General features: G+C 38.2%; 1 protein-coding gene across 2 annotated transcripts in view; it reads left to right on the top strand.

The window, feature by feature from the left end:
- Positions 1-24,344, top strand: part of TMTC2 (transmembrane O-mannosyltransferase targeting cadherins 2) — a 420,661-nt gene extending 396,317 nt beyond the window's left edge. For both annotated transcript variants that reach the window (XM_066257560.1, XM_066257561.1), the window contains exon 12: positions 22,251-24,344. In XM_066257560.1, coding sequence (XP_066113657.1) covers positions 22,251-22,430 — 180 coding nt within the window. In that variant the 3' untranslated portion in view covers positions 22,431-24,344. The remainder of the gene's footprint in view (positions 1-22,250) is intronic.
- The last annotated feature ends 1,715 nt before the right edge of the window (positions 24,345-26,059 follow it).

Below are 26,059 nucleotides of genomic sequence, written 5' to 3'. Positions count from 1 at the left end.
GTGTGCCCTGACTGGGAATCGAACCTGGGACTTCCACACAGTGGGCTGATGCTTTACCACTGAGCCAATATTTCTTCTTTATCTCTCTATGTTTCATTGCCTTAGCTTAAGGTTCAGTAATTCCTTCTATGAGTTTTTTTTTGTTTTTATTTGTTTGTTTGTTTTTACAGAGACAGAGAGAGAGTCAGAGAGAGGGATAGATAGGGACAGACAGACAGGAATGGAGAGAGATGAGAAGCATCAATCATTAGTTTTTCATTGCAACACCTTAGTTGTTCATTGACTGCTTTCTCATATGTGCCTTGACCACAGGGCTACAGCAGACCGAGTAACCCCTTGTTCAAGCCAGCGACCTTGGGGTCGCATCCCAGTCCAACGCTCTATCCACTGCGCCACCGTCTGGTCAGGCTTCTATGAGTTTTTTAAGAGTCCTCTAACTTGTCTGTGTCTCAAATCTCAGGTCTCTTAAGTCTGTTCTCCATTCTTGTCATAAGAGTTCCATCTTCCTAAAAACGTAGTCCTTTCAAAGTACTGTTATAAATACTCTTTGACTTCTCATGGCTGATAATAATCTTTCCCACACTTTTTTTTTTATTTTTGCTAGAAACAAAACCATTTTTCTAACAAAAGTTTTACCAGAAACCAAATGTGTAAAACAGGAGCTATTTGTTACAAGGCTGCCCTTTCCCCCTCTGTTCTTGCATGCAACCACAGGGCTACATGGCACTTCTCTTCCCACATCCCAGCCTACCAGCATCACTCACCAGCCATGAACTTGACATGCTTTGAAATGTCATGCACTCTCTTGTGCCTTTGAAACTGTTCCTCTGTTTATATGCCCTGCCCTGTTCTTCCACATGGGCTCGTGAATTCATCTATGAAAATTTATATCAAATAATTCTGTGCACTGCAGTATTATTTACAATAGCAAAAAAAAAAAAGTAGAAGACTTATTAGATAAATAATGATATGTCATACCCTTTTAAAGAATTTAGATAAATTTAGGAATCCTTTTAACCAATATGATATGCTGAGCATGAGAGATTTCTTTCTATTACTGAGGGTGATTGTCTCTTAGTCATCAGATTCTCTTAATGCCAATATTCTCCTATAAAGGTTCAACATTTTGTTCAGTTTTCCGTTTTGCAGAGGAATGAAACATGACATATTCTCCTTACCTAGTTGTTTCCCAGGGCACTCCTAATTTCTTGATTAAAAACTTAATTTTATTCTTTTTCTTACACAGTAGGTGATATTCTGCAGTGTTTATGGTAAAGATTTATAACAGTAATGAAATTTCCCAAACTAAATTAGAAAGCACCCCATAAGCAAATGAATGAGAATGATTAATTTTTTTTCTCTAATAAAATTCTCACTGCACAATATCCACTCAGTCTCCTCGTTTTGGATTTTAAGTCTACACTTGTGATTTAGAGCCAAATTTTGAGCATATGCTGTTTTGAATTTACTTTTGCTTCTATGAATATATTTTCATTTTTCTCAAAGTCCAAATTCTTCTAGCATTAGGAAGGAAATAGAAATATATTTGAGTATGTGCTGTGTGCACAGATATTTGTGTCTGCTCAGATGCTTTTTGAGAGTAAGCTAAGTTAGAGGCACTCCGAGGTCTGTCTGGGTTCTTCTTCAGCTGAAGAATTCACGAAACAAATTGTATTCCAATAATTAAATGTAAAAAAGAAAATGTTGCTTATCTTCCAGTTTTGGGCTACCTTACCCTTATAAATAATGTATTTTCACCCTTGATGTATTTTCCCCCATTAAAGAACCACTACCTAGAAGCTTGCTCATTACCAGGAAAATATTATAACTTTTCTTAGGTAGTATCATTTCTGTAGATTCTCTCAGGTTTGCAAATTTTTTGTTTACCTATTCTATTACTTATTTCCTATAGTACCTAATAAGAAAATTAAACTATCTTTGCAGCTTTTTTTTTTTTTTTTTTTTAAGGAGAACTGACTTTACAATGTTGGGTAACTTTTCCAGTCATATACCAGGTCTTTCCACTGCTTTTTCAGAACTGTTCCTACCTGCCATTTTGGAGAGATATTTATGGTCTTGGTATATCTGGAAATATGTCCTCCTTATTTAGAAATAAATTTATCAGTGATCACCTTTATAATCTGATGTCTTTTTGTTATTGTCAGGAAAGAATGATCTGTCTAAACACAATGTAATTATGTAGATAAAGCAGCATGGAGAAAAATCTTATTGTTATGCTTTTCTTTGTGACAGAGACAAGGAGAGACAGAGAGAAGGACAGATAGGGACAGACAGGAAGGGAGAAAGATGAGAAGCATCAATTCTTCATTGCGGTACCTTAGTTGTTTATTGATTGCTTTCTCATATGTGCCTTGACCAGGGGGCTACAGCAAACTGAGTGACCTCTTGCTCAAGCCAGCGACCTTGGGCTCAAGCTGGTGAACCTTGCTCAAACCAAATGAGCCCGCACTCGAGCTGGCGACCTCAGGGTTTTGAACCTGGGTCCTCTGTGTCTCAGTCTGAGTCCAGCACTCTATCACTGGTCAAGCTGTTGTGCTTTCTAAATTAACTAATATATGTAGAGCTATTCTATATTTTACTTATATCTGGAGCACTATTTTTTTTTCTCATTAAAAAATACTAGCAAGAATGAGCTGCAATTAAAATAATCTTTCCACTTTAATACCTAATAAATACTGAAGTAGCTGCTGGAATCTTCCAGGAAGCAAGCATGGCACATCCAGGATGTTCATTGATTAACAAATTATTGGATTGCCTTAGTGTCATTGCAGTTTTGTTTTATAATCTTACTTTCCTTTGCACTTCAGTAACAAGCTAAAAACAAGCAGATCACATTATCAATCAATCTGCATGCAATAGGACTCTATAAATGGAAATAAATCAAGTAAATTAAAATAGCACAGACATTTAGTATGATTGTTTGTGACATTATTTTGCATTCAAAGATAAAACCTCAAGAGAATGTTTGGGGTGATTAAATAATCATGAACAGCAGTGTTTTGTTTTTAAATATCTAAGCATTGTAATTTTAAACCTACTGTTGTTGAGCAATGAGCCATTATAAAGATATAAATTTCATGTTTTTTCAAGTAGATACTGGTTTATTTTTATTCTTAGAACATAAGCAAGAAATAAAGGCTAAATTAAGAATAATTTCATGGACCCCATATACTATTTTTTTTTCTATAGAGAGAGAGGCAGGAAGGAAGAGAGAGAGATGAGAAGTATAAACTCATAGTTGTGTCACTTTACTTGTTCATTGATTGCTTCTTTATTTTAAATGTGATAATTTTTTTCTTTATGGAGACAGAGAGAGAGTCAGAGAGAGGGATAGATAGCGACAGACAGACAGGAATGGAGAGAGATGAGAAGCATCAATCATCAGTTTTTCATTGCAACGTGTTAGTTGTTCACTGATTGCTTTCTCATATGTGCCTTAACTGTGGGCCTTCAGCAGACCAAGTAACCCCTTGCTCAAGTCAGTGACTTTGGGTCCAAGCTGGTGCGCTTTGCTCAAACCAGATGAGCCCTCAGTCAAGCTGGCGACCTCCGGGTCTCGAAAACTGCATGTTTAGAGAGCAGGTAAAAAATGAAAATTACAAAGGTAATTCTAAAATATTACAGTTGACAGTAATTCATACATGACTAGTTTACATATTGACACTGGATCTTTGCAGTTGAGTAGACCTTTGCCACCTTCCGGCCCTGAGAGTGCATGTATGCCTGTGGGAACTTTGTGCTCACCCGAGAACAGATTTGATTTGGGATAGACAGCAAGGACAGTGGGCACATGTGTCCCTCGTCCATTCTCTGAACATCTGTCCTGGCAGCATGGAAAGTTTCTTATTATTTTACTCCTCCTATAAGTAAACAAAGGAACAAATTTACTTGATCTGTGAAGAAGCAGTGTTTGCTACTCTAATTTGCTGCTTAATGATAAAGCAAGAGGCTCGAGGAAGAAAAGCAGGTTCCTTCCTTCTCCTTTCATGAGGATAGAATTAGACTTAATCTTGGCAAGAAGTACATTGCCCTGCAGACAACATATTATTATCCATCCACATTTTCACAGAGATGTAAGAAAGGGATTGTGTCACAATGCAGAATACTCATGTATGTGACAAATGTTCTCTATGGAAAAGCACAACATGCTTTTCAGAAATGAGCAGTGGGTTATGGGGTGGTCCTCAGTGGTGAGCTGAACAGAGCCGGGTGCTGCCAGGAGGGGGTAGCCATCCAGGAGGATGGCAGAGTGTTTCATTGTTGTCTGTGCCTTCGTTCGTGTTGCTTTTTTCTGCATTTGCTGCTTCCTCCCTTCCTTTCCCTTGAGTGCAAAAACATTTCGAAAGCAAGATTCACTTTTTTTTTAATTCCACCTGTTACTTAGAACGGTCTGAACACCCCAGATGCAGGTATTACACCCAGTTCTTCCTTAATAGTGCCACCTTCACATTTTGAAACCAGTTCCTAAAACCGTCAACACTTCAGTAACTTTTATCATCACAAAGATTGATACTTCTTTTGGCACATGCAGAACAGAGATTCTCTCCCCCGGGTGGGGGTAATGTTCTTCTGAAATGCTGAGGGTTTTCAGGAGGGGGATAGGAACCACTTCTCCAAAGAAGGGGTGGAGTGAGGAATTAAAAAAGAAAGGAAACAAGTTCAAATTGGAGTTTGAGATTCTAAGTGGTGCGGGACCTGTACAAGCAGGGTTACCCTGAGAGTGGAGTACAATGACAGCCTTGTGTTTGGCTGATGAACCCTGAGCCCGCACTATTACAGTGAAGCAGAGCCTGTAATTGAGTCAAGACCCCCAAGGGGGAATGTAGTGTTTTTCTAGGTTGGTAGAATTATTTAGCAGTTTGTGGAAGCAGACACAAATCCTCTCTAGAGAAAAGCATCCCAAATTCATGCCTGTTAGATTCCTTAGATTAAGACCAAGCAATTAATTAAAGAAAACTCCAAGATCACTAAGACCACAAAGAAATAACCACCATGGATAAGAGTCAGCCAGGAACGAAATATTTAGACTTCCAAATACAAATGTTGAAATCGTCATAAACTGTATATAGAAGAGTTTTGTATGAAATATTAAATAGATAATAGAATGATCTTGAAAGGAAAATAATTATTGGAGTCAATGTTCAATGGTTCAGTTAGTCACAAATGAGAGTATTAGTAAAATTGAAGATATATGTAAGCAAATTTTAGGGTGCCACACAGGAAAGGAAAATGAGCAATATGAAACTAAACTGAAGAAAACTGGAAAATGCTATCAGAATATCTAATATCTATTCAGAGCCACAGAAGTAGAGTGTAAAGTGGTGAATATCCCAGAATTCTGTAGGATGATGAGAATATACACAGTATAATATAATATATTCCAAATTTAATGAACAGAAATCTGTACCTAGGTTCAGCATTGTAATATGATAGAATATCACAAATAAGATAATATAATCTAAGTGAGGCCAGAAAGAAAACGTACCTATGAAAGAATGCTAATTCAACCAAGAGCACATAATATCAATAGCAGTCAGAGACCTTCTAGAAGCTTCCATCACCACATCTAATACCACATGTGCCTTCAAATGCTGCTACTTTTCTTGTTATGGAGAAACTCTTCATATTTTAGCTTAAATCAACCTCTCATTTCTTCACTAGATGCCTCTGTTGTTGACCATTTAAGGACATTACTCCTGCTGTTACCCCCTTTCCCTCTTCCTCTGTTTCTCTTTCTCTCTTATAATAGAATTTCCCCTCTACCAGATTGTTCCCATCAGCATTTAAACATGATAATAATAATCTCAAAATTAAAACACAAAAAACCTCTTAAGCCTATTTCTGCCACTAGCTACCACTCCATTTTCCTCCTTTCCTTTATAGCAAAAATTTTTGTTTTCATTTGGAATGACTCGAAACAGGCTTTTTGTCAAATGATGTTACCAAAACTGCACTTGTCAAGTAACTAGAGCAACACTCAACAGCGCTAAATCCATGTGTTCTCAGTTCTAATTTTACTTGTTCTATCAGTGGCATTTGACAAAGATGATTACTCATTCCTCCTGGAAACATTTTCTTCACTTGCTTTCCAGGAGACCCTCAGTCTGCTAAATCTTAATTCTTCATTCTGTTATTCTTCATCCCTTTGGCTGGTTCTTTCCCATCCATTTGATCTTTTAACCTTGAAATTTTTTTCTTTGCTTGACTTACTTTTCTCTGGTCTGTATACTTATTCTCTCAGAAATCTCATCCTCTCTCATGGCTTTAAATGGCATTAAGTCACTGATGGCTCCCAAATTTATATCTCCACCTAAGATCTTTCTGGTGGAATCCATCCAGACTCATCTATCCAGTGTCTCCTTAGTATCTCCCTCAAGCTCCTAGTCCAAAACTGAGCTCCTGATCTTCTTCCCACACCATCTTCTCCATTGGTCTTTCCCATCGTGGTGAATTGCTTCATTCTTCCTGTTGCATCAGCCTCCTTCCACTGCTGCTGTCCTTGTCAAAGACATCAACATCACATGGCCTATAATACTGACATTAACTCCTTCCTTCCTCTGCTTTCAACATGGCAATTGGAGCTTAAATCAGATCACGTCATTCCAGTGCAGCTGACTCTCTCTTTTCTTAAGACCTTCCCAGATCTCCCTATTTAATACTGTAAAAAAGGTTCAGCACACTTTGGTTGTAGCAGAGCAGATGATAAATATTTTAGGCTTTGCAGCCATAAGGTCTCAAATACTAAGCTGTGCTATTATAGTGTGAGTGCAGCCATAGGCAACACGGACATGATTATGGATATGTTCCAATATAACCGTATTTATGGACATTGAAATCTGAATTATATTTAATTTTCATGTGCCATGTGGTATTATTATTCCTTTTGAGTATTTTCAATGCAGATTTTTCATTTGGCCAGTAGTGGGATGTATATGACCCACAGATTGTAGTTGGTTTAGATCTCGCCTCATATATACAGTCCTTAAAGCATTTTTTTTACCCTATCGTGTATCACAAAATAATTTGCTATATATTTTACTTATTTTTTGCATTTATTATTTTTTTTTTTTCATTTTTTCATTTTTCTGAAGCTGGAAACGGGGAGAGACAGTCAGACAGACTCCCGCATGCGCCTGACCGGGATCCACCCGGCATGCCCACCAGGGGCGACGCTCTGCCCACCAGGGGGCGATGCTCTGCCCATCCTGGGCGTCGCCATATTGCGACCAGAGCCACTCTAGCGCCTGAGGCAGAGGCCACAGAGCCATCCCCAGCGCCCGGGCCATCTCTGCTCCAATGGAGCCTTGGCTGCGGGAGGGGAAGAGAGAGACAGAGAGGAAAGCGCGGCGGAGGGGTGGAGAAGCAAATGGGCGCTTCTCCTGTGTGCCCTGGCCGGGAATCGAACCCGGGTCCTCCGCACGCTAGGCCGACGCTCTACCGCTGAGCCAACCGGCCAGGGCGCATTTATTATTTTTTATCTTACAAATTAGATACAAACTCGGTGAGGCCTGGGATTTTCAACTGTTTTTTCGTACTGCTGAATCCAGAGTGAAGGTGCTCAATAATCTGATGTTAAATGAATGAGTGAATGAACAACTTTTAAAAAAAGAAGTAAAAAAGAGTGGGCTATAATAAATGAGATAATTGAAGAACTCAAATTTATTTGAGAAATTATAGTCAGAGAGCATCAGGACAGATATCACTTTAACTATCTGCAGCCTGCAAAAGGCTCCTCAGTGACTTCCTGATTGAAATTTTATTATTTCATTTCATTGTTATACATTTTCTTTTTATCCTCCCTCAATTGCATTTACGTAACAAATATTGAACAAATTAAGATATACTTAATGCACTGATGCCCCTGGTCCTCGGATGGCCATGCTTCTCGTCCCCGAGTGGTTCTCCGGGTCTGGGACTCACACGCCTACAGTTAAGCAAGGCCACATGTAGTGCCGCTTCTCTGCTGGAGGCTGCCCTTTCACATGCTCACTTAGCATCCAGGACTTCATTTTCTAAGAGCATTGCCTCTATAATTACCATTTAATTCCTACTTCTCTTGGATGAACCAAAGAAATTAACAAAGTTCTTAACCGTCTGTCTTTGACTGAAGTAAATAAAAGTGTTAAATTATAGGAATTAGAGCATAGCTTATTTTCTATGAGCCATTTCAAGATGCTGAATTTTAATTTAATTATTATATGTAACGGACGTTAAGCATTTATGAGACAAATGGCCTACAATTTAATTAAATTAGCCTGTGAAATAGTTGTAAGGTATTTTTCCCCACCAAGAAGGAAGGAAGGGGCCGGAGCCACTAAGTGTGGAATAACAAAAGGCTTTATTGAGTACAGAGCACACTTCCCGCCAGGCGAGGTTCCCTGGCCCCGAAGAAAGATGGAGGCCAGGGAAGTCGCAAGTGATGACCCGCGTGGGAGGTATTTAAAGGGTCCCTATGGTGGTCAAGCTAATATGATGTGGTGAAATTTCACTGGCTGTCAGATGGTCACTTTTTTCCAAAGGGTTCCTGCGAAGTTTCTTTTGGCGCTCTTGGTTGTGGGCAGTCCTAGCCAAAGTTCGCAGGTCTGAGCTTTCCCCATTATCCACCAACCTTACAATAGTCATAACAGACTTTAAGAATAACTAATATGTAATAGCAGAAAAGGGTTTCTTACATGATGGGCCTTTTTTTGTACTTCTAAAGAAGTCCTTTTTGTTTTGCTTGTTTAGAGGGGAATGTATGGCCCAGTTTTCCTGCAGTCAAATATCAGTCACTATTTGAGGTTGTTGCATTGGCAATACCAATTTTTTTTGAGTAGTGAAAGTGTATTACTTTGTGATTTTATAAATGTTTGGCATGTAACACATGATCATTATGATTTATCTTAGTATTGAAGGTGTGTCTAAAAAGGGGGAAGCAGAAATGGGTAAAGGGGGATAGGATAAATGGTGGTGGAGGGAGACTTGACATGGGGTGGTGAGCACACAATGCAATACACAGATGATGTATTGTAGAATTGAACACCTGAAACCTATATAATTTTAATAACCGATGTCACCCCAATTAATTCAATATAAAAAATAAGAGAGAAAAATAAATCAGAGTTGGCATATGAAAATTAATCATTGGGTCCAAAGTCATTTATTTTGTTCTACCTTCCTTTTCCAAGTCTTGTTTGGGGTGTTATTTGTGGAATATGGGTGAAAAGGTATCAAATAAACATATCTGAAGCCAGCAGTTACTTGAACTCTGGATCTGTGGAATTGCTTTATTGATTGCTTATCATTTGCTTGATTGATTCCTTGTTTTATATTAACATGGTAAACCAAGGAAGGAAGCCAAGAAAGTAAAAGTGTAGCATTTTCAAAAACAGAGTTGTCAAAGAAGAGCTAAGATATTGACAGGGTAGGTAAAAGCAATACAAAATCTGTATTATACACAGTTTTGGAAGCTTTATGAAAAACAAATGTCATCAAGTGAGTCTTTAAAACCTTCTCATAGATACAAAAATGTGCTGACTCGACAGGCTTTAAGGAAAGTGATTAATGCATTCTGAATGTGGCGATTTCAGATAGTAGGAGCATTTCAGAAACGTAGGCAGAAGTGCAATCAATGTAGAGATCAAGAGGGTGTTATGTGAGCTCACTCTATACAAGTGACAGAAAGTCTGCCATTAAAGCTCCCTTGATTTGCCATGAGTGTAGATATACACGAGCCATGTTTATTTTTACATTTCAGCAGGTGTGACACTTTGGCAAGTGTAATGGCTTGGAGTATAGCATGGCTTCACCTTGATTGGTATGTCCCGATGGAATATTTCCTGAAATGATGTGTGGAGACCTTGCATCATTATTTTTCCAGGCATATATCAACAAAGTCTTGGCCCTATAAAAGTGCAAATAGAATGCCATGCATCAGATGTGTGTTTACAGTTTATTTTTAGTCCTTGGAAAGATTAATAGTTCCTGAAGGAATAGCTTTGCTCCTGCTTGTTAAGTTTGATCTGGTCATCCTAATTCAGAGCATTCACAAGATTTTCCACTTCCCACGTGCATACAGCCTGTAGTGACTTCTCTGTGAAACGTGTTTCTTCATTCTGCGGGTGGACAGTTAGTTGCTGCCTTCTAGTGTCATGTTGAAATATGATTGCTGTTAACAACACTGTCACTCTTGGATTAATCCTGCCTGTTTACACCATGGTCCCCATATGCTTTGTGAGAGGGAAAAAAAAAAATCTTACCCTTCTTTTCAGCATGTATGCCTAACCTAAATTTTAATCCATGATTTAGAGGTCTCTGACATGCTCATTTCCATAAATTTTTTAAATAAATATTTTCAATTAATCCTATTCAGGAACTGTTGTACAGACAGAGACTCCTCAGAGACCACATGGCGTGCACTGAGGGACCGGGGGAGACCACCTCACAATCCCCTGTCCAGGTTTCACGAGACAGCCCTGACCCCCAGTCCTTACAGGTGTTTGATACACACAAACAGAAGCAGGGACTTGAATGAGGAAGTCAGGAAGTAGAGAAAGAGAATGAGGAAGTCAGGAAAGGGAACTTATTTAGAGCAGAGGAAAGGATAAGGGAAGTGGCTCACTTTTGAGATATGTACCCCACCTATTGATTACCCAGAATTGCTAATTCTATCCTTACTGTGCTGCATTCAGCACAGTACTGCTTTCAGTACCTTTGTCAGTGGAGCCACTGTGGCTTTTGCCTCAGGACACTGAACTGTCCCTGGCTGTGTTCCTGTTCATGGCCTCTACAAGGAACAAATCAATGATTTCCAAAATATGCAAACTAATATCTCCCAGTTAACCTCCATCAAGCCAAAGCTATTCATTGGAAACTTGTTTGTAGGTTTAAAAACTTCCTGAATTTGGTTGCCATTACTTCTGTTGAGCTTTAACCTGGTATAAACTGGGTTTTTGTCAGTGAAGTATATCTATACCTCTGGCAGTATTTTTGATCAAATTATCAATTTGCATAGTAAAGGTCAGCATACCACCCCTCAAAAAATTTGTTCTCTACTTTTGTCTTCCGTGACAATTGAGTTCTTAAGTTTTATAAACCCAAATATCAATTTCCAACCTATCTTTGAAATACATTTTAATAACAGCATGATTATTCCAGTGATGTTTCAACTCCTTGGAATGAGCAATCATTTCATTAAGTATATTCAGACTCACGCTTCACACATACACACTTGGACGGCCTGTGCAGCTGGAATGCCTTCTGTGTAATATGATTATGATTGAGAAAGCACGCATATGTTCCTCCCTCCCCTTCATGCTAAGAAGAAACGAATAAAGTGCAGAGTGAATTATGCTGCTTAAATCATATTTGGACTAGAAACAGGCAAGGAATTTGGTTCAAAGAAAAGGAGAAGAAGAAGATGCCGGCGTGGGGAGGGGTGTTGTAAGAACTATGTAGATTAGTAAAGACAGAAAGCTCTTGGTGTTTTAAAGAGATAGATGATGTTGGCTTGTTGTGCCGATTCTTTTCTAAACTTTTTTCCTTCAGTGTCTTCAAATTCAATAAATTCTTGTTTTTCTCATCTGCATGCACTTCAAGTCATCACATATTTTCTCACTTATGTGGGATTTTTATTTAGTAGTTTTACTGCAAATTTGCTTATTTCAAATCTTAAACAGTGTAGTGATTGTGTTTTATAAAAGTTGCGAGTGAAACTTAGGTGACCTGGATCTAGGTTTTCCATTTGGATCACACAAGAAATGTTCTTGTGAAATTAAAGACATCAGGAAAACCTGTCTTTGAAAAAGGATTGTCTTTGGTGAAGAATCATTTCTTAGGTCATATTAATTGAATAGATACACTTCACAGTCGATTAGAAGTAACCACCACCTTTGAAATGACTTTGTTACTATCACTGCTGGTCCCAAACTACAACTGTTGACTTTTTTTTTTTTTTTTTTTTTGGCCCTGGCCAGTTGGCTGAATGGTAGAACATCGACCTGGCATGTGCAAGTCCCAGGTTCGATTCCTGGTCAAGGTATACAGGAGAAGTGACCATCTATCCCCCCCCTTTATTTCTCTCTCTCTTTATTTCTCTCTATATATCTCTCTTTTCCCCCTTGTCCGCCTCCTGCAGTCATAGCTCAAATGGTTAGAGCAAGATGGCCCCAATACTAAGGATGGCTCCATGGCCTCCCCTCAGGCGCTGAAATAGCTTGGTTGCCTAGCAATGGAGCAGGGCCCAATGGCAGTGCATCACCCTGTAGAGGGCTTGCTGGGTGGATCCCAGTTGGGGCGCCTGCAGGAGTATGTCTCTCTGCTGCCCTACCTCCCCACCTCTCACTTAATTAAAAAAAAAATTTATTGATTGATTGCAGCAAGAGGGGAAAGGTGTGTGTGAGAGAGAAAATGAGAATTAGAGAGAGAATAGCACCAAGCTATTCCTGTATATGCCCTGACCTAGGATCAAACCAACAACCTCTGTACTTGGGATGATGATCTAACCAATCAAGCTACCCGGCTAGGGCAGCTGTTGGCATTTTGATTGCCATAAAAATAAATAGCACTCCACGTTGTGGCACTCACACCCATCATAAAACTTAAATGAACATTCTTGAAACACCCACTGAAATGGAGCAGATGTGAGCGAGATGGATTGAGCACAGATGAGAAAATGTGTCACTGACAAATTGAAACTACTCCCTTAATACAGCATTGTGTCTTGCTTGTCACCTGTATCTGTTTTGTTTTATTCAAAGCTATTTCACAAACACAAGTACTGTATTGAAACTGAGAATCAAAATGAATTATTTCTATTATCTGTCAGAATTTGCCTTGCTGCTGCTAGATTTCTTATGGTGTCTTCCTGTGCTGTATGTACAGTTTGGTAAATCTTTTTGGAGAGATACTTCATTCAAAATATGACTGTAGTAAAAACTTGACTATGAAGAGCTATCATTTCTGAGTTGGGAGCATTGAAGTGCTTGTGGATTTCATTTCATCACAGAATTTTGTGACAGATATATATTAATATATTTCACTTTTAATAAGATTTTTTTCCCCATGTTTGGTTTGGTCTCAGAAGGGTTAACATCACAGATATTTCACTACGACATTTTAATCTCCAAACTAATTGAACCTCACTTTTCTTTATTAACTCTTTGATTAATACAAACATTCGTGTACATCCTTGTGCCTCCTGACCATCCAGAGTATGATTGACTTATTTTTAAAATGTATAAGGCAAAAAAAAATGTGTAAGGCAACATTTAAAAAAGGCAAAGATATGTGCTTGTTGTTCCCATATATTGGTTATCAAAAAAACATGATTTTAAGTTAATAAAACTGTAACCGGAACTAATTTCATTTTTTGAAAAAAAAAAAAAAAAAACTCACTCCTGGGGGTCAGCAAGCATGAAAAAAACTCACTACTCAAAGGGTTAGAGCTTCTCTCCACTGTGTTAAGAGTTGACTTGGCTCCTACAGGTTGCTGAAAACACTTTTAAAAGGTGAGAAAATTTATTTTAATATGACCCACCAATTTCAAATTTTTTATGCCATTTTCATTTTGGAAAAATAAAAGATTTGAACAACCTGATAATTTACGTTGTCTAATTGTCTCATCCCCATAAGGAAATAATAGCTTCCCTCTGTTGCACAGTTCAATCTTTGCATCTACTTTGTAGACACGCCTGATTCTTCTCTGCAGCACTAGAATTTGCATGCATACCCTGGACTGTAAACTCCTTGAGGGCAGAGGATCCTTCCTCTGTGCAGTGCCCTACAGTGCATAGAACAAAGCGGGGGTAACAGTTACACCTACCTCCTAAATTAGAGGAGCAGAAATGAGATAATGACTGTGTACCTTCTGATGGTTTGCGTTAAGTCAAAGTTACCTAAAGCCATGTGTAGACTAAATATATATATACGTGTATATATAGTTCTTGTTCACCACTTAGCTAGAGTATCTGGCAGCAACCTAGACATGGTCTTTAGTAAATGTTTGTTATAGAACATTGAGATTGGGCTAGAATTTACCTCTTCTAGGTCAGCTCCTCCTGTTAAACCATATAAATGTTTCTTCTTTCATCAAGCATTCACTGAGTTTCTTTCATATGCCAGAGCCTGGCCCTAATGCTGTATAGACAGTTAAAGTAAATTCACTGTCTGTCGCACCCTCCAGCAAAGTAGGCAGACGCTTACATCAAGTGGATATAATTCATCGCGGAAAGTGTCGCAATTAATGTGTGAAGTAAGCTATGAATCAGAGATTGTTAAGCTTGTCTTAAAAATGAGCAGAAATGTGTTGAAAAGAGAATGGAAGAAGAGCTTTTTCAGAGGAGCACTCTGATAAATGAATGCTTAAAACAACACATGGCAGAAACAGAAGCTTCACAAGGCACTTGCAGAATGTATAGTCAGGCCATCTTTTGGGTGTCAAGTTGTGAAGTGTTTCTTAGCGTTGAGCTCAAGGCGCTAGCTTTACACACAGGTTGACCCTCTGAAACCTCAGTGGTGCTGAGAAAGACCTGTGGTTGGGTGGGAGATAGATTGGAGGAGGGAAAAATTGAAGGTGGGGTAAAGAATAGGAAGCTGATGGAATTTAGGAATGATATGAGATTCTAAACTAGCAGGGCCAGTAGGAAATGGAGGGTGTGGTAAAGGGAGGAAGACTATGAAACACAGTGTCATCCACCGTCAGTTTTCTTACTGTCCCCGAGAAAGGGAAATAAAAAGAAAACCAAAGTGCAAGGGGTCTAGATGAAGATGGAGAAGTAGAAAATAAAGTCTCTTCTGCATGCTAGTTACCTAGGCTTCCCTGTAGTTCTTGTGAGACATGTGTGTGGATTCCACTGTCCTGACTCCAGCCCACCTTCCAGCTACCCAGGCTTCTCCTCACCTCTCACCTGCACTGAAAGTGAACCTTAGCAAGGCTCCTTCATTTTGTGTATTAACAGATTTTTTTTTTCATCTGAGAAGCAGTGGTTATGTGGTTGTCAGTCTTGGGACAGTGACTCTGACCAGGAAGAGACCAAGGCTGACAGTTCTATTCCTAGGGCTGTTTTGAGGTTGTGAGAGCTCTAATTACCTTCCAGATATCACCGTTTAGGTGGTAACCCTCACAAAGCTTATTCTGTCCAAATGTTGAAGAAGGGGTGCATCACTGAAAATAAAATGTAAAAAGCTATTAAACCTATGAAAATGTTACTAACCTCTCTAGTAATCAGGAAAAAGAAATTAAGCCCCAAAAGATACTATTTTACAACTTTCACTTTGCAAAAATTAAAGTGGTCAGACAATAGCAGTGTTTGGAAGGAGATGGAATATGTTCCATGTTGATGCTAATGCCTTTTGCTACAACCACACTGAGAGCAATTTGGTACTGTCTGGCCTGGTTGAAGCTCCCCATGATCCAGCCAATTCCATTGCAAGGAACTCTCCCATGAGCATGTGTAGAAATAGGCACAAGATTATTGCTGAGAGCCATCTAATAAAGAGTCTGCATTTCCAGTCTTGAGAGAATGGTAGTTATTCTCTGGAATTCACATGAAAGAACTGAACCTACCATATATGAACATGGAAAAATATTAAAAACAAAATGATGAGTATAAAAACTTAAATTTTTAGTCTGGTGCTTGGCAGAATAGCATTTCATGGAGGATAATGAAAAATATATAAAATTAAAACTTTTGAATGCCTCCATTTTTTATGGGTACACAAAAAATAAAAGTGTAAAATATACAGGGGTGATAAATACCAACTTCAGGATAGTGGTTTTCTTGGGAGGATAGGGGTGAGTTCAGGAATAGGATGGTGAGAGATAATTGTTGGTGTAAGTTTTTATTTGTTAGGCAAGTAGAAAGTTTTTTTTTATAGTCTCTGAAATTTTTATATGCCTAAAATACTTATAATAGAGAAGAAGCCTGCATATGGCTTTATTCATTATGTTTGTTCATTCATTTAATCTATGACTCATCAGTCAGTTCAGGTACTATTCATTTATACTTTTCTGTCAAAATAATTTTGTTTAAATAACCCAGAAAAAGATAATTAGAGCTTAAACCAAGTAGGGAGAAAGGAACAGAGTATAATTATGAGACAGATTTAAAAGAGATTAGGGAATAAAGTTGCCAAGACTTAACAATTGAATGTATGTACATTTGTGTATGGAGGAAGGCCAGGAATCAAGTCTAACTTACTCAGGTGTCTAGGTTGGCCTCAGAATATTGGGACAAAGGAGGAGGAGTGATGTTGGAACTGAGGGAAATAAAGTCACTAACTTTGTTTCAGTTCATATTATACCTTTTTTCATAAGCCTAAAAGACAATCTTAAAAACTTTATAATTCAGTAATTATTTATTAAATATCTGCCATGTATAAGGCACAATAAATATAAAGAGAACCCTTGTGTTTATGCAGAAATACTCTTTTTCATAAATATTTTTCTTTAAAGTTTATACAATTCATATTTAGGCATCATGACACAGTTACTGCTCAGTAAATTCCGTTGGGCAACAATTTCAACCAAATATATACATTTGAATGGCAACATGCAACCTTCATCAAGTTATTTGGTAACTACTTGAAAAAGAGTGAAAATTTGTTAAAAAATTAAGACCATGCAAACTCATTTAAGTTTGTAAATTATATCCAGAAGGGAAGTTAAAAATGGTTATCTTGGAAACATCCCAAATATATATAGTGTACTAACCAAGTAATAGCTAGGTAAGAGTAATGTTAAGAGTAATGACATTTTTTTTTCATTTTTCCGAAGCTGGAAACGGGGAGGCAGTCAGACTCCCGCATGCACCCTACCGGGATCCACCTGGCATGCCCACCAGGGGGCGATGCTCTGCCCCTCTGGGGCATCGCTCTGTTGTATCCAGAGCCATTCTAGCGCCTGAGGCAGAGACCACAGAGCCATCCTCAGCACCCAGGCCATCTTTGCTCCAGTGGAGCCTTGGCTGCGAGAGGGGAAGAGAGAGACAGAGAGGAAGGAGAGGGGGAGGGGTAGAGAAGCAGATGGGCACCTCTCCTGTGTGCCCTGGCCGGGAATCAAACCCGGGACTCCTGCATGCCAGGCTGACGCTCTACCGCTGAGCCAACCGGCCAGGGCCAGAGTAATGACATTTTTAAAAGTTCTTTAGTTCATACAATGGTAAATATACAGCTGTATAGCTAATTTCAGCAACACTTTGAATGAAAATATTTTTATAAAATTAGGAATATCAGTGTATTATCTCTGTCCATCTTTTTTCATGTCTTCTCTTGCCTGTCGATTTACCTTTATTAAAAGGGAAGTGGCTACAGGAACTATCAATGGCTCACAAAGAGTAAGTTCCTTTTTGGGTTTTCAGAACTCTTGCTTGATCAGAACGTTTCAACCAAGCCCTTGTCTTCCTTTTTCTAGGCCCCACCTAAGTCCTTTTTTCAAACAGTGTTTTTCAACTGCCAGTCCACGACCAGCCCACCAGAAATTTCCCGCTGGCCCATGGAAGAATTAATCACTCTGATGTATGAAGATTATAGACCCAGTGGCCTTAGTCAGATGCGTTCATGCTCAGGGTGATCTCTGCCTTAGCAGCCCCCAAAATAACGCTCCTAATTTCACTGGTCCCCAAATGTAAAAAGGTTGAAAACAACTGGTCTACATTTTAGTCCTGTACCCAATGGAAACAGGAAGTTTCAATCCTAAATCTTCTTATGGTCTCACTATTCCTGCTTCATAGATATCTTTCCAAGGCTACATAATAGACAAAGGCCAGGGAAATGATCTTGTCTTCCCATCCTAGGTGCTCAGAAACCCTGTGAGCTCAGCTGGGTTCCTTGGGAGCCTCAAGGACATTAGTCTAGAATCAGACCTTTGTAATCTTGTCTTTGGTTTACCATGCCCCAATATACATCTATTATTTTAGTTTTGCTCTTTCCTTCAATGCTGGGGAAATAAGCCAAAGACCACAGTAAAGTAACAATAAAAGCATGATTCCCTAGAGACTTGGAAAAAAAAAAGACGTCATTGGTTGCTCAATATGGTTGCCAGTCAGTCCCTTTGATGTAAAGCATCTGTTCTCTTCAAGGAAATAAAAAGAGCCTCGTTCTTCTTTCTAGTCTGTGAAGTAGGAGGTGGTATCGTTTGTTGTATGGAGCTATGAGCCCCATGTTACTGGAGTGCAAGCTGCTGACTGCCTTTGTTAACACGCTGAAAATTTCATCGGCTGTCTTTAATAAAAGAGAATATGTGTGAAGGAAGACATCAGCAGTTGTAGCTGGATTTCTGTTCTCCAGCCCATGACTCATGGCTAGCAGACAACAATGACACCAATATGTAATCAGAAGCCACTCACCTGGACTTCTGGCATCTCAGTCCTATGGCTAGGCCATCTTTATGTCTGTTTAGAAATCTTACCTGTTCTTATTTGGTTGTATAAAGGCTTTTTAATTTCTCCTAACAATACTTAGTCATTTATGACTCTGTTAATAAATCTTCATTGGAACACTTGCTACCTTAAATAATTACATAGCCAAGAGAAGAATTTCATTCTGTGGGAGGATAGACATTTGATCTGAAATACTTAGTTCTTTAGGAACTTTATTCTCTTATTAAACAAAACAAAACAAAACCAAAAACACTTCAAAGCTATAAAGTGATATAATCTAGGATCAGGGAATGACCTCTAGAATAGTGCTTCTAAAATTTTAATGAGCATACAAAGCACCTGGGTATCTTATTAAAATTCAGATTTTGATTCAGTTGGTGGCACTGGAAATTCTTCATTTCTATCAAACTCTTGGGTGATGCTGATGCCACTCTCTGAACTTTCATTTTCATAGCAGGGCTAGATGACCTGAAGGCATTCGGTCTGGGGGGCTGAGCTGCCCATATCATTGCTGTGGAGTGGGATACGATGGGCTTAACAGATAAAGCCCCCATCATTGAAAAGAGAAAACCATAGAAGGAGAAAGTAGTCTACGTCCAGTTTTCCTCATAATTTTTTAACAAACGCGTGAGATTTTTTGTCATTAACTTTGAAAGCAGTTACTGGAAGTAGTGGATATGCATGTCACATTTGAGCACACCAGTGTCTGAACTTCATCGGTTTCCATTCATGCAAATAAAAATCAATAGTGCTGTTTTAAAAAGCATTTCATAATGTATGTCCATTGATTCTTAAAATAAAGAACTTTTGTTTGCTTTATAAAATAGATACATTCAAACCCAGATGTTTCCTCTGAAAAAGTAATCTAGTTAAAATTATCTGCTTAAAAATATCAAATGATGTTCTTAAATATGCTCATTTTTAGTTTATTTGGATTTTTATTCTTTAGGGAACTCTATTAATGAGTATTATGTGAGCTTCCATGAGATCTGTTATTCCACATTAACTTCATAATGTCAAATTTTGATTATTTTTGTTTAATGAGTAATTTAGTCTTGTGGATAAAGCAAAATTAAATTTTTTCCAAAACACCATTATCATTAGCATTCAGACTCATTATGATAACAGATTGAACTTCCTAATTGTATTTTCTTAGAATGATGTCTTATTTTCATTATTTGGTGATAGGAAGGTGACTCACAGTCTCCCTAGGACAGCAGAACCCAGGCGGCCGTTTAGTAATCCTAGTCAAGTCTCGATATACTTCACCTATTTTCACAGCATCTCTTCCAGGTGTACGCCAAGAAAGGCTACAAAGCTGGTAAAAGAAGAGCCAGTTTCTAAATCCTCAGAGTTCAGATTCAGTAGCTCTTCAGGCACACTGACAAGGAGATCTGCTTTGTGTTTTTGAGATGATAAGGAGACAGGAAAGAAGATAAAAAAGACAATACTTGTGTATTCTCATGTAATCTCAACAACTCTTAAGGAGCAAGTGTTGTTATCACCCCATTTCTGGGAGAAACTGAACTTGGACTCATCTTGTCCACGTGCACACATTTCTGGGTGGAGCTGGCATTGAAACCTAGGCAGTGTAACTTGGTAACCTCTGAGTGTTTTTTAAAATCCCCTTGAATTACAATTATAGTTAGGCACAGACACTTTGATAATAAGGTGATTCATGAAATAGCAGCGATCCCACAGAGCCATCTGCTTTCTCTCAGCCCATCCACTAGGCCAGAATCTTCTATTTCTGTTAAGTCAAGACTGGTCTCCAACTGTGGTTCTCCCTCCCCATTTCCTCCCTTTCTACTCAAAATAGCAGGAAGTTTGAACATTTAATCTGTTCAGCATCTCTAGTAATTGAAACTGTGGACACTGCCATCAGTTCAGTCGCTGTTTACTGACAGTCATGTTAAGTTCTGTGAGGAGACATAACTCAGAAGTGTGTTCAGGCATCAAACTCATGATAATAATGGGTGGTATGATAGCAGATTTCTCTTAGGAAGACAGTGTAGGTGGTGTGATTTTAGGTTTCCAATGTGGAGCTATTCACTGCACATGTAATTTAGAGCTATGTTTATTTGGATTGGTGTTTAAAATTAGATATTGACCATCTGTATTTTTCTTGATAAGTATGGAGTCATCCTGACCAAAAGGTTTTTGAAGGTCAGGAACAGCTTATATTTGCAATGTTATATTTTGGAAAGGATGTAGAAACATTGAAGAATAATGCCCAGTAGTTGAGGACTAAGAGATTTTTGGTGTACATCCAGAAACATACTGTGTAGCCATTGAAATAAAAATTGAGAAGTATGTATAGTAGCATAAATCTCCTAAACATGCATTTGCTATATACCTCAAGCACAATGAGATGATGAAAAGTCATCTTGATATTTGTGGAATGTCTCCTCTGTGCATGTACTGTGGTACATTTGTTTATTTTATCTTTCTGATAATGTGCAAAAGGTTGATGTTATTCTAATATTTCACAAATGGAAGAATTGAGGCACAAATATTAGAGAACTTCACCAAGGTCACAGCAGTGGTTGATCAAAAACTCAAATCCAGATCCCTTAAAATCCAAATCTGATTCGTTTTTCCCCAGTTAGTTAATTCTGAGCTACTCAACTCTCTCCCCAGTATTGCATTGGTTTGGAAATAATTATTTTAACAGTAAAGAGTGGAGTCACATTAATTCAGCTGAAAAATACGTGCATTGTGGAGATACTAAATCATAAAAATAATTAAGAATTATTTTAGTCAGGATCAGATATGCCAGGACAATTAAGAGTTGACATCATCTGAAAAGTGAAAACATAATCTTAGCGGAAACACTTTTTGTTTTATCTGATATTTGAAATATGCATTTATGTAACTGCCAAAATGTCAATTACTTTCTGTTAGCCAGAAAATTCCATGGGACAAGAGCAATATAGCCCTTTTTTATAGATAACAAACAAAATGTATTTTTTGAGGGGGGAAGGAGTTTTGTTGTTAACTAATATCTGAGAATTTGAGGATGACTCCATTGTATTAAACTAGTGCTACATAACTCATACATTTATTTTTTTTAACTTTGCCTTCTACATGATAACTTTGTATTGCAATTATCACACATAACAGAAAAAATCTGCAAATTATTATTAAACACCATAAAACTTTTCTTATAAAGGTTATATTTTCTGTTCCATATTTTATCTATTTTCATGTGGTTTTTACTTTGCTATATTTATAGTAAACATTCACTAATAAGTTTAAAAACTGTTTGACTTAAAATATAAATAAGGACTTTGTCTCATTAAAATACTTAGATTAGATTTGGAAAGGATTTTAGTGGTTACAGTTGAACTTTCTTTTTCAGGGTGTTTACCCTGGAAACATCAGTTAAGTTTTACAGTATGTTTTACTTATTTATGTTTTCATAAATGGTGTGGAATATTGTTAAGGAGAGGACACAAAAAGTGGTGGGCATGGATCTGCCAACTTTTCCCACTTAATAATTTATTTCTTGATGTTGAGTTGAAAAAACATTTAATCCTGTTCATCTAAAATTGTATCATGTTTAACGTTTTTCTCGGAAAAGTACAACTTGACTAGTTACTAAGTTTTCATATGTAACCTATACTTTCTCATTAAACAAGAAAATTGTTTCTTTACCTGCCTGCCTTTTTTGAAAGTACATAAGGGCTGTTTGGAAACATTTTTTCCTTTTCCAGTTATCTTTGTCTGTTTGTATAAATTGCTAAATTGCTTCCATAAAATGCCTCCAGACATAAGGGAATCATTTGCATAAGTGGGTGAAGATTTTTGTCTTCCATGAAGGAACGCTTGAAATGTCCTCTTAATCAGTTTCCTTCCTCCCTGTGGTTGTAGTATCCGGCCGCGCTGATGAACCTGGGAGCCATTCTCCACCTCAATGGCCGACTCCAGAAGGCCGAGGCCAACTACCTGCGGGCGCTGCAGCTCAAGCCGGATGATGTCATCACACAGTCCAATCTCCGCAAACTCTGGAACATCATGGAAAAGCAAGGCTTAAAGACTTCCAAGACCTGACATAGGAGGGCAGTACCTCATCCTCCTCCATAATTTAAAGCCGGCTTCATTGATGAACAGGACTTCCCAGCAGTGCTATGACAAGAGCGAGTGTGGACTTCGAGACTGGGGCAGAGGTTACTGAGGTCACTGCCACTTCTGGGAGTATCCACTTTGCTGTTGACACAGCCATTAACACCAAAAATGGGGGGAACATTGGAAACCTCCTGAAGGATGAGATTGTTACCCATAGAACTAAACCGGAGCACTTAAAACAGAAAACCTTTTGGCATTCTTAAAGAGGGGACGGGGGTCTAACTTTCAAATTTTGTTCATTCTTGAAAGCTAATTTAGAGATTATATTGTTTCTTAAACACTGTGAGAGGAAGCCAGAGTGTCCATTCAGCCACCGTAAACTGTTCAGGTCAAGTGTTGATAGGGAGTGATGAACGTGTAGTGTGCACCCTGGGGAGCTGGCCGGTTGTCCTGACGCTGCTGTCTTCCCTCTTTGGGACAGCCTGCTTATCAATTTTTCCAACGTAGAAAACAGTTTTTTTTAATACTCTGTCAGGACCTGTCAGAATCGACGTTGTTTCCTGACTAGGTCACATACCGTCTTATGATTTGGATGTCAGCCTTCCCTTTTTCGGGCACCGTTTGCTTTCGTGTTCTGAAAAAGATACGCAGAACACTCCACACTCGTGTTACTGTAGGAGGGACTGGGGAGGCCTGTGGCAGGCAAGCAGTGTTGACTCTAATGTCGCCAATATTTCCCCCCAAAGCAGCTTAGAATCGATTGTATTAATTCTTAGGCTTTTGAAATTGCTTTTTAAAATGGCTATACCTGGTTAATGTGCTTGCTTTTATAAGGATTATATCAGAAGGAAGCTTAAAAGTGTTCTAGTTCCAATGACTAACCAGCAACTGTTAGACAAAAGGGAAGGTACTTTGTGCTTTCCAAATGTTGCTGGTTAAAAAAATCAGCTCTGCTCAAAAGAGTATGTCACGATGGTTGCCAATGACTTTAAGTTTTGGAAAAAGTTAGCACGCACTGCTGATCACTTTTTAATAGGTACCAAAACAGTATAGCTGATAAGTTCTTAAGGAATGGTTTTTATCATATGTTTTGTATTTTGCTCTTCGCAAAAAAAGACATTAAAAAATGACTCCTCATTTTAAACTGCAGTAGAGTGTGGCATTAACCCTCATGTTTCTAGGTCTTCTGCTAAGGGATTTTTACAGTTGAAAACCATTATTCACTAGCCAATTTGGTATTTTATTTCATTACCTATTAGTAACCACTTCAGCAATCATTTCACAAGAGTATAAATGAAGTAGGAAGAACATTTGTTGAACATTTTTCGACTTGCAGTCAGACTTCACTACTAAAAATTAACTTTGTAGAAACAACAGTCCACTATGGGCTTCTTCATAGAGAAGGTAGAAATACAATACTCTGCATATTTATTTATTTATTTATTATTCTACCATAGCAAAATAACAAACCTTGATCCATCAGGCTAGCTCCTTGCAACTGAAAATTAGCTTTTTCTCCTTTACACTCATGCTCCGTGTGTATATATATGGTCAGCATCCCCATTAAAGGGAAGCTGGACATGCAAATACATCATACTTTATTTCTCCATATTTTATATGTTGTTCTTCATATCCGAATACTGTGGGATAATGAATTTAAAGTAGTATTTCTATGTCATTAATGTTTTTGTAGGAAGGGCAAATGTAGTAAGAGAAATTTTTTGATGGCATTAATCAGAAGGCCCTCCTAATATGTATAGTCTTTTGTAAACATTTCATTGAGGGGCCAAAGGTTAAATTATAACACTAAATCACTGTGTTCTCAGAATGATACTTAACAACAACAAAACCATGGTCAAACCAAAAATATGGGTTGAAGTGTATTTTTCATCTTCTGCATTGGCAATTGCAAAAAAATTAATACATAAATAAGGGATTTAATATAAGGATATAGAGATAAATTCAATGTCTAACATTTTTATTTATTTAAATAGTTATTGACCTATGATGACTTCCTATTCTTAACATTTTATGGGGTTTTTTTATTGTTATTGTTCCTCCTTTCAAAAACACTTGGTTCTTAATAGGTTCGCTGATTGCACAGTAGAGGCGCTTCATATCGACCCAGTTCCCAGGTAGCATTAATAATTGGGCTGTGTCAGAAAATGCATGGATCTTTAATAACGAAATGTCCCTGACATCTTTCATCATAGGGCTGGGCTTAGACCGACTCGGGGGGAGGGTTGGGGAGGGACTACAGAACATGGTCAAAAAAATGTCTCCGCTCAGGGATTTATGGTGGATTATTGCAGACATTGCTAAAAATATAGAGCACAAGACAAGTTTACTAAATTAAAATTTTATTTTTTGAGAAACTGTTATTTGTATAAATTATCAAGATTTGTAGGCTTTCCTTTTGTAGAAATAATTGTTTTATGTGCCAGAGAATTTCAATTTTGTTTTCAACAATAAAGCATTGATAACAAATATGTTGTAAGAAGCCTTTTTAAAATCTTCTGCAGCAACAACATTTATACTCTCTTAGATTTTAACAGAACTAGGAGGTAATTTTTAAAAGAGGCAGAATATGGCTAATGTATAATAAATAATAATTACTAATTTTTAGTAATAATAAGAGCTGCCGATATTCGATTTATCATGTTTAGAAAAGGTGACGTAGATTTTGTCTTGTTTTGTTCTTATTGGTGAACTATAGAAAAGTATTAGAAAATATCCCAAGCAAGACCAATTCCCTGCTTCATGGATTTCTTAGTTAAAAAGACCCTATTTAGAGAACCTTAAGTCTCTAGTCCTGGTCCTACAGAAAAACACAGCCCTTTTCTGCCAAGAGACTGGGTGAGGCCCATTCCAGGGGTCAGTTATAATGATGCCTTGGGTCCTAGACAGGGCACAGACAGAGAATTCGGTAGTCCTGTTAAAATTGTTGTTATATACTAACACGATTATGTATTGCCTCATTCTTTTATTACATGGTACAATTTCACTATAAAGATTTTATTTTCTGCTCAACATCCTGTGGATGCGTCAGGTTCTGTTCCAGCTTTGCAGGTAAGGAAACCAGGGCTCAGACATATGAAACAGCGTGCTCAGCGCACACAGCCAGCAAACAACAAGGCCACCGCCACGTTGTCCTGTGCGTCTGTGTTCCCTGTCACAGGGGCACACAGGCACTAAGCCCAACTCTGAAGACGAGGTTTTTCATCCTCCTTGGCATTTCTCTACCCAGTCTATCTTCCACAAATCACGTTTTTTACCTGTTTCACTGCAGATGATCTTGAAGATTGAAGAGGTTGCTACAGTCTGAATGCTTAAGTCCCCCCAAACTTCACATGTTGAAAGCCTAATGCCTATTGGTGGTGGGGAAGTAGGAGAGCGATTAGGCCATGAGGGTGAAGCTGACCATGCTGGCATCCTCATCTCAGACGTCCATCCTCAAACATACCAAGATGGAGGTAATGCATGAAAAATACGTTAAATATTTAGGGTGTAGGTCCTGGCTGGTTGGCTCAGTGTTAAGTGTCGATCCAGCGTGTGGGGGTCCTGGGTTCAATTACCAGTCAGAGCACACAGGAGAAGCGCCTATCTGCTTCTCT

The sequence above is a fragment of the Saccopteryx bilineata genome, chromosome 2 (genome assembly GCF_036850765.1).
Source record: "Saccopteryx bilineata isolate mSacBil1 chromosome 2, mSacBil1_pri_phased_curated, whole genome shotgun sequence".
NCBI lineage: Eukaryota > Metazoa > Chordata > Mammalia > Chiroptera > Emballonuridae > Saccopteryx > Saccopteryx bilineata.
This window is presented reverse-complemented; position numbering and strand designations above follow the sequence as displayed.